We start from the raw sequence: 13,166 nt of genomic DNA, 5'->3' as shown, positions 1-13,166 counted from the left end.
GCAGCACTACAAAGTTATAAATGCTTTACAGACCCAACTTTGGTTTGGAATCTGTAGCAGGAATAGATAAATATTAGTAAATCAAATAAAGAAGATGTCATGTTCAGTCCTGCAATCAGCTAACATATATAGTACAGCTACAACCTGTACAAAAGGCATACAATAATAATACTGTATACTGTAGCTTAATTAAAAAAAGCAATGTCTTTATAATACTGAATGCTGGGGAACAGTTCAGTGTCAGTTCAGTGGTTTTGCTTCCAAATCCTCAGTTTTATTTACATTCTATTAAAACAGTTCAGTGCATTTACAGTATTCGATAAAACAATAAAGAGCAAATCAGAGCAAAGTGGTTATGTTCAAACAAAACTGGCATTTGTTACAATTATCTACAAGCACTAGTTTTGCACAAAAATCCCAAGTGACTTCAAGAGATATTACTATCCGAAGAAATGGCTTATTATCTGGATTTTATTTTTTTAATTTATTCTATTCAAATTTTCACTAAATATACAGCAGTACCCTCTCAACTACAAGCAAAAATTCACATTTTTTGTACAAGTGTATCAGGGAAAAGTGACCAACAGTGAATGAATCGAATGAATCACAGCTAAAGTCTATACAGGCCTGACCTGATACCCTGATGATAAAGATGTTAATGATAAAACATTACGTAAAACCATCCTCCTGAGGATGAGACGGCATTATGGTATTTGTAACAGTATGGCATGATAGGGGAGCATGCATTTTACAAATGAACTGTATGACTGGTGGACTCAGGGGTGGGGCAGGGGGGAAATCGCCCCCATATTTACCTTACGGCAAAAAAAGAAACTAAATACCCTATTGGCTGTGCCATTTTTTTGAATTATGAAGATTTACCCTCTAGAGCAAGAACATGATCATGTAATAATGTGTCTTAATAAATGCTTATATACTGGTGAACTCGTGCTCTTCCAATAGAAACAGATGCTGTGCCTTTAAAGCAATCCAACTAGATAGTGCCTTAAAGAGTGAACTATAGGTTCCCTCACAATAGGATAAAATATATTTGTTGTAAATTTATGCATAAGAGTTTTCATAATGCAGGTTAATATAAACAAATTAATCTGTAAAATAAATGTTCTTTAAATATTGTTTTGTTCATTTTGTTCATATTGTCAAAATGTGGAGAGCAGTTGCAATGAATGTATTAGACGTTCAGGGATGGCAGTGCAGGACACTGATAACATTAATCACAATATTTTGCCCACCGAAATCAGGAAACCACTGTTTTCAATTTAAAAGAAATCCACCAGGCAACTTACAAGCTACAATAAGAAAGACCAATGCAGTGAAATGGATACTTCTAGAACCAACTAAAGGCCTCTGGATACTTCCTGCGAAACGAAATTTGCGAGCACTAAAGCCCAATTTATACTTCTGCGTCGAACCTACGACGTAGTCTACACGTATCCAGCGAGAGTGGGAATGTTTATACTTCTGCGTGCGCATATCAGCAGCTCTACGTCACTCTGTAGTTTAAACATCAAAGGCTGGAATGTGTGGGCGGGGACTCGAGGCCCAGCGGACCAATCACAGAGGTGTGTGTCAAGCTACGGCATAGGCATAGGCTACGGTGTTGGGTACGTGGCGTTGCATAGGCTACGGCATAGGTTCGAAGCAAAAGTATAAATCGGCCTTAAGCCGAACACACCTTTGCAAACCTTAGGAGATGATATTTTCTGCTGTTTTATTTGCCTGTCGGCTTCGCTCCCAATCGATCACAGATTTAATCACACAGTCCTTCCTCCCGCAGAGTTCATCCAGCTTCCATGTGGGTGACATGGTGAGTGAAGCCCTGTGCAACATCTGTGGTTGTTCGTTTTCTCTGCAGTTCACATTGTTCGCCGAAGCAAAGCAAATGTAGTATCTGCAAGAACTATACTGAGGCCTAAAGAGCTCAGTGCATTTCCATAATTTTTAGAGAGTCTGAGAAACAAGATGGCTGCTACAAAGCAGGTGTGTAGGCAGGTGTGTTGGCAGGTGTGTTGGCAGGTGTGATGCAAGCGGACGTGAGGAATGATTCTTTCTGGGTCATCTCATGACCTCATTGCTCAGGACTGGCAGCAGGCTCAGCTGACTCAGCTGCCAATCGACAAGATGGTGGTGCTGTCCTTGGCTTTGTCGAAGAAAATGGAGGAGGACGCCTCATTGGTGCCCTTGTGCTTGCCTTCGGCCACGTTTTGGGTGGATGAGGCGTTGCTGGGCTGGCATTCTTCACAGCAGCAGCAGCAGCAGTCCATAAACGCTTGGCCGAGAGTTTTACACAGGCACAGCAGCAGCACCGGCGTCACCGAGGACTTAAAGAACAGGAAAAACTGATTTATGAGGGCCAGGAGAGACATCATGTTCTCAGACACCTGTATCGGAGCGTAGGTCAGAGTTAGATTGCATACGTTCTCAGGCAGGGCGCACACGCCGTACACCACAGCCAGTGCCATTACAGTGCAGTTAAGCTGCCTCTCCACCTGTTGGGCGTGCTGGAGCTTCTGCTTCTTGGATGGAGAACGTTCCTCAGGGCGCTTGGTGGAACTCCCGCTGCCGCCGGAGACGTGGCAGGTGGCCATCTGGCACAGCAAGGTGAAGACCACAGGCAGGCAGAAGTAACAGCCAAAGTACCACCACATACGAGCGTCGTGGTAGTTGATGACTAGGGAGTAGATGGACTCTGGGAGGTTGGGGTACGGGCTCATGGTGCAGGTGTCCACCTGCACGCCCAGAGACGGGGACGTGGTCTGGTCTAACTGCCACAGGAGCAGCTCCGGCGATGCTAGCACCATGGAGCCGATCCACACCACGGCCAGCTTGGCCAGGACGGACTGGCAGCGCTCCACACGCCGGGCCTTCGGGAGGGAGCTGGTGGCAGCATGGAATCGGTCAATGCCCAGAGCGCACAGGCTGAAGGAGGTCACGCCCAGTGACGTCACCTGCGCAGTTACATAAAAACTCTGGTTAATAGGTAGTTTATATAATAGGATTTTCCTGTTACATGCATTTCTACAGAAAATGAATGCAGTTGTTTAAAATAGAATGTTTTTTAGTACATTATATAGTAATAACTTTTACTTAGTTATATAGTTTTATATAACAATTGTTATAACTTAAAAACATCTATCTATCTATCTATCTATCTATCTATCTATCTATCTATCTATCTATCTATCTATCTATCTATCTATCTATCTATCTATCTATCTATCTATCTTATAGACTGATTGTTAGTTTATGGACAAAGGCGAGCTTTTAAAGATGTTACGTAGGATATACCATTTTATATACCATTTTATGATGATTTAATCTGAATGGTACCATTTAATATACATTTTATGTTATTTTATACACCATATAAGCATTTTATGTACTATTTCTGAGGATTTTATATACCATGTACTCTTTAATGTCCCATTTTTAATTATTTTCTATAGCCCATACAATTTCTGTACCATTTTCCAATGATGGTATATAATGTATAAAATGTATCTAATTTTTTTGTTGCTTTTAAATAACATGCGCCATATTATATACCCTTTTTCTTATAATGTTATATTGCATGTACAGTACATTGTATATACAATTATTCAATTGTTTTATGTACCATAAACCATTTTCTTTACCAATTTTTTAAATTAGCATATGTATCACCTTTTATATACAATTATTTTTATATACCATTTTTGCATATTTTGTATACCATATATATAAATGTATTTGTTTTATATTGCATTTCTAACATTTTCTTTAATATATACCATTTAATATATAATTTTAGATCATTTTATACACCATATATACCACCTTTATATAGGCCCACCACTCGAACCAATGGGAATTTTTCTTTTTTTTTTTTTTCTTCATTTAAAAACCTCATGTCTATGCTGGGGCTCAGACCCACCTCTAAGTAAGGCACGACCCTGCAGGAGAAATCACCCAGCAGCCGTTTGTTGGTCAGTTCATTAAAGACCACCACAGGCAGGCAGAAGCAGAGCACCAGGAAGTCCCAGAAGGCCAGGCTGGCCAGGATGTAGTTCCAGGCGCTCCTCATGAAGTAGTTATTCCACACGATGCACATCACTGCCAGATTACCCACAATGCCTACTGCGAAAACCACCAGGGCCAGAAAGAGGATGCCGTAGGCGCTGTAGGAGCTGTCCGTCACTGGGAACAGGGGGTTGTGGATCCTTGTGATTCCCCGTTCAGTGACGTTAGTGTCTTTAGTATGCGTGTGATCAGTGCTAGTGACAGTGTCTCTGTTACTGGTACTGGATGAGTTGGACTGGTCTGTGGAAGCTGCTGGAGTTGGGACGGTTCCTTCATGTTTCTCAGAGGGTGTGTAGACGGAGTCTCCATCTTGATCCTCCATTTGATCTACTGGTAGTTTCTGCTGCTGCATGTCTGCATGAGAATCATCTTGACTGCTTGCGCTGCCATCTCCAGCGTGGCCATGGGTGGTCTTTTTCTGAGAATGAAGAAGTGCTTGATCTTCTTGTTCAGTCCACTGAGATTTCCCACTCTTCCTGCTGCTTTTCGCTCCTGAAGCAAAGACCCCCAGGACCACAACCACCAGCATTGCTAAGTAAACCAGTCTGAACCCAATCTTCTCCATCCTCAAGCAATCTCCAAAACCAATGATGGTAAAACCAATAAAAGATAGATGCAGACCTGTCCAGACCACTCCAGACCTCTCCAGCACAGTTCACACAGAGCCTGTAAAGTTAGAAATGCAGACCCGAAGCAGCCAAAGCTGGAGATCCCTCATGCCAAGCTCTGGGTTCTGCAGTCCTGTTTGCCAAAACTCTCAGCTCTCTTTGCACATCCATGGATGGCTGGGCCCTTTCAATAGGCTTCAGTTTGGGAAACGCCTCCTCCCGTCCTTTCAGATCCAGAGAATCAGGGGGACAAGGCCCTCTGCTGGCAAAATGAATGACTGTGAGCATTTTAGGGGGGAGGAACCATGAAATAGCCGAGCTAAAGTGGGGTATTTACAAGCTCTGAAAACATTCAGAGATTAATAGAAAACAGAAGAGAACATAAGTCAGCCCACGGTTTGGGAGAGTTTGAGAGTTTGTATAAGGGTCAGAATCAGAATAATGTATTTCTATATTTGTATTTTAAAAAGATCTTTAAAACAACGATTCTCCAGTTAACATGTCTTGCTGGTCCTTTTTTTAGATGAGAATTTTGTGGAAAAAAATACTTTTTAAGAGATTTTTCATTGTTTTGACTATTTATCACAATTATAAAACTTCAGACTACACAGAATAATATTTTTTTTTCAGCTTAATCACTTTTAGTTGCAGGCTGCTCTACAGGGTGAACAAATTGCATATTAATTCACACACATACTTCCCGTAAAACACTAGTAGTAATCAATCCATCAGGTTTGTTTGCACCCCATTCAATGAACTTGTTTTCAGACATGGACATTAATAAGGTAAATCTAATTTACATTTTACATTTAGTGAGAATTGGTAAGTGCTGAAGATGTGACCATCCCTATAGTGTATAATATATATTTTTTCTAAAAACAGAGCGAAGTCTGGAAGGTTATTGCAGAAGTTTTTATGGAACATGCACAGCCTCTAGATCAGGGGTGCACAACTTATTTTAACCAAGGGCCAATTTCACATTAACACCTAGACCAGAGGGCCACACATTTTACAGGTGTCTCCACACAAATTTGGAATACATTGTTTTACTATGCTACTATTGCATAATATCAATTGAGAGCTGTGCTGTGTCGGTGTTGTCTGTGCTCTCGTCCAAAGCAGCAGAAAAATATGTGACGTCGTTTATCCTGCTTTGTAACTGGCAGTATAAATTATTGGACAAATCAAAAATTTGTCGCTGAATAGTTGTTTTTAAATGCATCTTTGGCCTCTGGGCAAATTACATCACAAGCCTCCAACATACAGTCTTTAACAAATTCTCCATCAATACGGGCGAGCAGATTTTGCTACGAGGTTAGCAATCCTGTAGCTAGCAATGGTACAGGCTTCGGACTCCTTTCGTCTCTTTTCAAACACGCCTTGTTGACTCACCAGTTGCTTTTTTAGTGCTTCAATCTTTTGCTTTCTGTCCGCACCTTGGAGATCGGCGAGTTTTGGGTGTTTTGTTTCGTAGTGCCTGCGTAAATTATATTCCTTTGCCACGACCACGCATTACAATCACACCAAGTCACGAGAAAACAGCACTGCCGTATCTTCCTATATTAGTCACGTTTTGTTTATGTAGTGCCAGTTTTTGCTGCCGGAAAAAAGACAGAATTGCGCGCTTCAGCGGATGGTGATGGCTACGGGCGGGAGATTGAGTTAAGTTTCGGAAAGTAAACACTAGGCGGCAGTGTTCCGCGATGTCATCAAACCTCCCAATAAATTTAAAGTGACAGCATTATTTATTAAAAATGCATCAGCACTTACTTTAGCGGGCCGGACTGACAGTTTTAGCGGGCCGTATCTGGCCCGCGGGCCGTATGTTGTGCACCCCTGCTCTAGATGAAGATCCATCGTTTTAGTTGGTTAACTAAGCAACCAAGGTGCTGCTGATGGTGCTGATACAAGAGCTACTGCAAACCTCCAAAGCAAATCCCCTAAACTTACAGACGGTCGCTTTAACCAGACAGCACTGCAGACATAAAGGTAAGAAACACCCCCCAAATCAAAGAAAACTGTATTAAAACTTATTTAAAGTGAAGAATTGGGTTTCTCAATGTGTATAATAATGTGTTCATTGAGCGTAAATCTTAATTCTGAAAAAAAGTAATAGTCAGTGTTTGTATGAAATTTAAACATTAAACGTAAAACACACGTTTTATTTATCTTACAAGATCTAAAAGCTGCTGAATTAACTGAATTTAGAGATTTATGCTGAAATGATGGAGAATGTAAATTTGATGGTGTGGTTAAGAAAGAGAGAGAGAGAGAGAGAGAGAGAGAGAGAGCACTGGGAGTGAATTCCTCTGTGAGCTGAATGTTCAACTTTAGCAACGGATTGTTCCAATACAAGCAGAAGGCCAGCAGGGTTGGCAGCCAGGGGACAGTGAGTGTATGCTTTACTACAGATGGGCAGGAATCCCATCCTACAGTGACTTAAAGGAGAATGAATCAGAAACTTGTTCCAGCAACAGAGCATTAGAGAACTTAAAAAGGATGAGTTTCTTTTATTTTACCATATTGAAAACCTCTGGAATATAATTAAGAGGAAGATGGATGATCACAAGCCATCAAACCAAACTGAACTGCTTGAATTTTTGCACCAGGAGTAAAGCAGCATAAAGTTATCCAAAAGCAGTGTGTAAGACTGGTGGAGGAGAACATGCCAAGATGCATGAAAACTGTAATTAAAAACCACCAGGGTTATTCCACCAAATATTGATTTCTGAACTCATAAATGTATGAACATGAACTTGTTTTCTTTGCATTATTTGAGGACTGAAAGCTCTGCATCTTTTTTTGTTATTTCAGCCATTTCTCATTTTCTGCAAATAAATGATCTAAATGACAATATTTTTATTTGGAATTTGGGAGAAATGTTCATTTCATACATAGCAAAATCAGAGAAACAAGTTTAAAACGTGGTCTCTTCATTTTTTTTCCAGAGCTGGATATAAAGCAACATGAGTAATGTCAAAACCAACAGTTTTTGCCTTGTTACAAAATTATGAGATTTTTATAATAATATTCCCATAATAATTCTCAAGATAATGAGACACTTTAACACTTTTGATTATTAGAAGCTGTTTTCAGTGGTTTTGTAGTTGACAGTGATTCAGTGTGTCAGAGTTTATAGCTGCAGTTTCCGGATTTGTCTAGAGAGGGCATTGTCTGCATACTAATTCACACAGACATAGTTCACACACACACACACACACACACACACACACTTCCTGTGAAATACTAGTAGTAACCAATCCATCAGGTTTGTTTGAACCATTCAGTGAACTTGTTTTCACATAAAGACAGTAATAAAATAAATGTGCTGTGCTCTGAAAGTATTTTTTTGTATCTGTACTATTAAAGTATTTCCATCTGGGGTTTATTTTAGGCCTAGCAGTCAGTTTAAAGTTTAGCAGTTTAATTTTCTGACTGTATCGAGCTGAATTCGAAATATAGAAGAAATGAGTTTTCATCCAATTTTTAATTTACTGAGGTTTTATTTCAGCCTTTTGCAAACAAAATGTTAATAAAAATCAAAAGTTAAATCTTCTCTTTATTTTTAGATTAGTCGATTTTTGTATCTAGTAACACAAATCTGATGGTATAATCCAACTTGGTGCAACATGCAAAAATGGAAAAATCTGAAAATAAAGATTATTTTTTTCATTTTTAATGAAAATACAGTTGTGAGGAGCAAAAATAAAAAAAATCTATTTTTGCATTTAGCCTCAAACAGTCAGATTTTTTTTTTTTTTTACAGTTACATTAAAGGAGATTATTCTACATATCATGTATCATGTTCCTATATTCTACACTTTACAATCTATATTCATCAGCCATGTTAATAGAGTACTATTATAATTAACACATGAAATTATTTATCATTGTATGTGTTTCCTGTTCTTATTAAAAGAACTAAAACCTTTTTTGACAAAAAATACACTAATAATATATAAGTATTTATTAATAAAAAGCCAGTGTTTCAACAGGAACAGTGCTTTAATGCATTTTCTCTGCTTTTCTTAAAAAGAGATAATCATAATTCATGGTAATTTAGAGTAAACTGATCATGCAAAGCCTTAAAACAGGATTACATTTGGAATTTACTGAGTTCTGCTGTTAGTTTTTACGCGGATGTTTAGAGAAGAATAAGAAACATGTTGACAGCGGCCTTCAACAAACTCAGAGAACATCAAATATTAGGACATGCTAACGAGCAGTGTGTGTGTGTCTATGAAAATGAGTGTGTATTTGCACGTAAACATCGTATCTTCACACATAATGCTAAAGCTACAAATGGTATACAAATTACTGTAATAATTATAGCGCATCCGTTTTGTTTATTATCTGTGTGTACCCATCCTCGTCTTGTGATGAAGAGGAAATAGTATTTTGACCTGTGACTTTTGTTTGCTGAGCCAACAAAAGCCAACTGCTAGCAGTTAGACAGATATTGGGGCAGATAATATACGGGAGAATATAAAATATTTTTATATGTTATAAAACACTGAATCAGAAAAGTTTGGTGCAATATGGACAATGCAAATAATATGTTTACAGTGTTTCTTACTTTTACTTTTATTTAATTTCATATCTCATGTTTTGTCTGGACAACTTCATTTGACCTGCAACACATTTATTGCTTTACATTGTAGCCTGTCCACTTATCCTGTTATTCTAAATTATTTTTATATTTCTTCTTAATTAAATCTTATATTGTTTGCTTGTTTTTCTAATGCTTTTGCCATTTAATTTTAATTGTTTTGCTTATTAAGTTCCTTATTTTAGCTCACCTGATTAAATATCTGATTTTAATTTTAATTTAATTTAATTGTTTTAATCGTTTTAAGTTGTAAATGTTCGGATGCATTGAAAATGAGGGTTACCCTCAATGTATTACAGAGTGGCAGTAAAAGTTGATTGATTGATACCATAAGTGTTGGACAGGAGTAATTAAGGGCTTGTAATTAGGTAAAATATCATATGCATATTTACAATGATGTGGTCCCTTCCAGACTGTTATCAACAATACCTGTCATGGTTTGGGGGATGTGTCAGTACACTTCTGTGCAGAATTAATGCAGAAAAAAAATCAACAAGACAATGAAAAACCACATGCTGCACACATTACAAAGGCATGACTGCAGTCCTATCCTGTCCCCAATAGAGAGTGGTCCTTCTTCATTGGCCCTTGCAGTCCATCAGCATAATCACTGAAGCACTGAAATCTTTGGACAGACCTCATAAGATCAGTGCAGGATGGGTCAGGAATCTCATAGAACTTAGAAACTTCTTGTGAGGAAGAATAGATAAAGCCCCCAAACAAGAACTGACAACATAAAGAATTTACAAGCTGAGACTTGTAGAATGGGGGTGTAACAAAGGACTGACCACACAGAGTTTACAAATTTTGCCTCAGGCTTTTTTACCTTTTTGTTTCTTAAAACTTTGTAGGATCTGAATCCACACAGCAGGAATACCCCCAGGACAGGGCATCAAGGTACCACCCACAAACACACCCAAAGAACACACAAACTCCTATAGACGTGACTGGAGAAATAAATAAAAATATGTACAAATATATTGTATATATTCAGGTATGCTGGTGGGTGACATGATGCCTGGTTTTGCAGTAATAAAGTAAATCAACTATTCCTCCAAAAACCTTGTGTTTTATTAATAAATTATAAAAATATAAGTGAAGTATGAAATATAAGTAAATATTTATAGCGGATTTTTGCAAGCTCCAAAATGTACACATTTAAAGAAATTTATAATGATTTTATTTATTTATTTATTTATTACTGTAATGTCAGACAACAGAACAACTTACGTCTGAAATTGTGGGAAAGGTTTTTAAAATGGTATAAACATAAAAACACATTTTAGGATAATTTACTATAAAAAAAACTACAGAATTTTAGAAAATAGTGAGTTTTTAATATATACTATATATACACACTTTTGCAGTTGTAAAAAAAAAATTGGGGTGATAAATTAATAGATCTTTAGCCAACAGAAAAGGAAAAACTTTAAAAGTATAGTTTGAAGATATGGTCATGGGGTACAAATTCAAAGGTTGCATAAATACATTTCTTTAGGCTTATTTCATAATTTACCACAATATTAATAATAATAATATTTTTTTATAAAATAAATGCTTCCAAAATAGTATACATTACAATAACAGAGTAAGATTCCCAGATGTTTTAAGTGTAGTTCAACCATAGTTCTTATGCCATTTTTCTAGATTTGATTAGATTCAAATTTATTGTCATTATGCAGTGTACAAAACATCTGAAACAACCTAAGCTTTTAAGCTAGTTTATGCTCCTGCACGGTGGGTTTTAGAAATACTTTGGGTTGGATATTTTTACATTGTATGAGAGCATCTGACCTGCAAAAAGGTTTAACCAACATTAGTGGTGTTTCTCCCACAATCATGATCTGCCTGGAAGAGTCATCAGAAGATAACCTTCTAACCTGCGACCTACTCAAACATCTAGATAAGCCAGAGGCATTCTGTAAAAAAAGAGCTATAAATTGAATTCTTTTGATAGATTTACAAACACAAAGAGAAAGACTATTGTATATAACTACAATAAGGATTTGCAAGCTGTGATTTGCATATCTGGGTTGCCTTTTGTTGCCTTTTTTTTTTGGTTATTTTATGAAAAGTCCAGTCATTTGTGCACACAGTCAAACTGAGGAATGGTGCTGAGTTCCAGTGAACACACTCAGTCATATGAAGCAGTAGGTTAATTCCTGCTCGATGATTAACAGAATATTGATAATCTCATGACTAAGAGCGAGGGCATCTGCCAACACTAAAGTTTAGCAAGTGGGCTGTGGCTTAGTTGACATCTCACTGTGTCAATAAGGATGTGTATACTTTACTGTGTGTGTGAAGCTGGAAGCAGTAGGATCCTTACGTCTTGCACACAGAGTGTACACACAGGCCTGTACACACACTTGTGAGCACACACACACACACACACACACACACACACTCATACACAAGAAGGTGTGTTTTTTTATACAGGAGCCAAACATATTTTATGTTCAGGTACCACTTTAAAATAAGACTACCTATATAAAGGGTTTATAAATGGATAACTATTAGTTTATTAATGGTTACTAATTAGGTTGTAAATGCCTTAAAAATCATTAATAATCAGTTATAACACATACGTAGAACGGGCAGCAATATAGATGACTGTGGGTTCACTATTTGGCAAACAACAGGTCATTGTTGCCCTTTCTACGTATGTGTTATAACTGATTATTAATGATTTTTAAGGCATTTACAACCTAATAAATAACCATTAATAAACTAATTGTAAACCATTTATAAACCCTTTATAAAGGTAGTCTTATTTTAAAGTGGTACCTATGTTCATTTTATACACACATACACATAAATACAGCTCTGTAAAAAAAAAAATAAGAGGCCACTTAAAAATGATGAGTTTCTTTGATTTTACCAAATTAAAAATCTCTATAATATAATCAAGAGGAAGATGGATGATCACAAGCCATGAAAAAAAAACTGAACTGCTTGAACTTTTGCACCAGGAGTAAAGGCATAAAGTTATCCAAAAGCAGTGTGTAAGACTGGTGGAGGAGAACATGATGCCAAGATGCATAAAAACTGTGGTTAAAAACCAGGATTATTCCACCAAATATTGATTTATTGATTTCTGAACTTTATGAATATGAACTTGTTTTCTTTGCAATATTATTATTATTATTTAAGGTCTGAAAGCTCTGCATCTTTTTTGTTATTTCAGCCATTTCTCATTTTCTGCAAATAAATGCTCTAAATGACAATATTTTATTTATGGAAAAAAAAATTGTCCAAGTTTTATAGAATAAAAACACAATTGTGTGTTTATCACATATACAGTGGTTGTAATACACTGTATTTACAGGCCCTGGTGACATTTTATCGTTAATTAAATTCCTTTAGCGATGTAAACACAGCATCACTCCAGTTGAGCTCAGAAAGTAGAATACTTTTAATTTATTTTGAAATATGGATTAAATCTAATAACTAACTCTCACTGTATTAGATTTATTCTCCATTAAAGCTTCTGTGTTCAAGTTTATGTTGTATCCGATGCTAACATTCTCCCTAAAACCTTTATTTTCACAAATTAAAAGGTTTTTATTCAAACTACACTAGGATATTATAATAAAAATGTAAAACTTTAATGTGGCCAGTTTGGTATGTGCAACATACTACAATATAAATGCATGCGAAAAATATATTTCAGGTGTCCCAACACTTATGTCCTCTATAGTGTACAAGAAATACACACACTGTTCTTTTATAGGTCTCTAGCCATTTTTGTCCTGAAACAAACACACACACTCTCTGCATCTTTTTTGTTATTTCAGTCATTTTTCATTTTCTGCAAATAAATGACAATATTTTTATTTGGAATTTGGAAGAAATGTTGTCTGTAGTTT

The 13,166-nt window shown here is 36.9% G+C and overlaps 1 protein-coding gene across 1 annotated transcript; it reads right to left on the bottom strand.

The window, feature by feature from the left end:
- Positions 1-252: 252 nt before the first annotated feature.
- Positions 253-4,866, bottom strand: gpr37l1b (G protein-coupled receptor 37 like 1b). The gene is made up of 2 exons (XM_049486147.1): positions 3,935-4,866; positions 253-2,969 (listed from the first exon to the last, which is right to left on the bottom strand). The coding sequence occupies exons 1-2, from the start codon at positions 4,643-4,645 to the stop codon at positions 2,124-2,126; spliced, it is 1,557 nt and encodes a 518-aa protein (XP_049342104.1). The 5' UTR covers positions 4,646-4,866; the 3' UTR covers positions 253-2,123.
- Positions 4,867-13,166: the final 8,300 nt, after the last annotated feature.

Source organism: Astyanax mexicanus, chromosome 12 (assembly GCF_023375975.1).
Source record: "Astyanax mexicanus isolate ESR-SI-001 chromosome 12, AstMex3_surface, whole genome shotgun sequence".
Classification (NCBI taxonomy): domain Eukaryota; kingdom Metazoa; phylum Chordata; class Actinopteri; order Characiformes; family Acestrorhamphidae; genus Astyanax; species Astyanax mexicanus.
The sequence above is the reverse complement of the archived record's forward strand: the minus strand, read 5'-3'. Positions and strand labels throughout refer to the sequence as shown.

Coding starts and splice junctions, on each gene's coding strand:
- gpr37l1b (XM_049486147.1), bottom strand. CDS start 4,645: ATGGAGAAGATTGGGTTCAGACTGGTTTACTTAGCAATGCTGGTGGTT. Junction 2,970..3,934: donor GGGTCGTGCCTTACTTAGAG/GTGGGTCTGAGC, acceptor GTAACTGCGCAG/GTGACGTCACTGGGCGTGAC.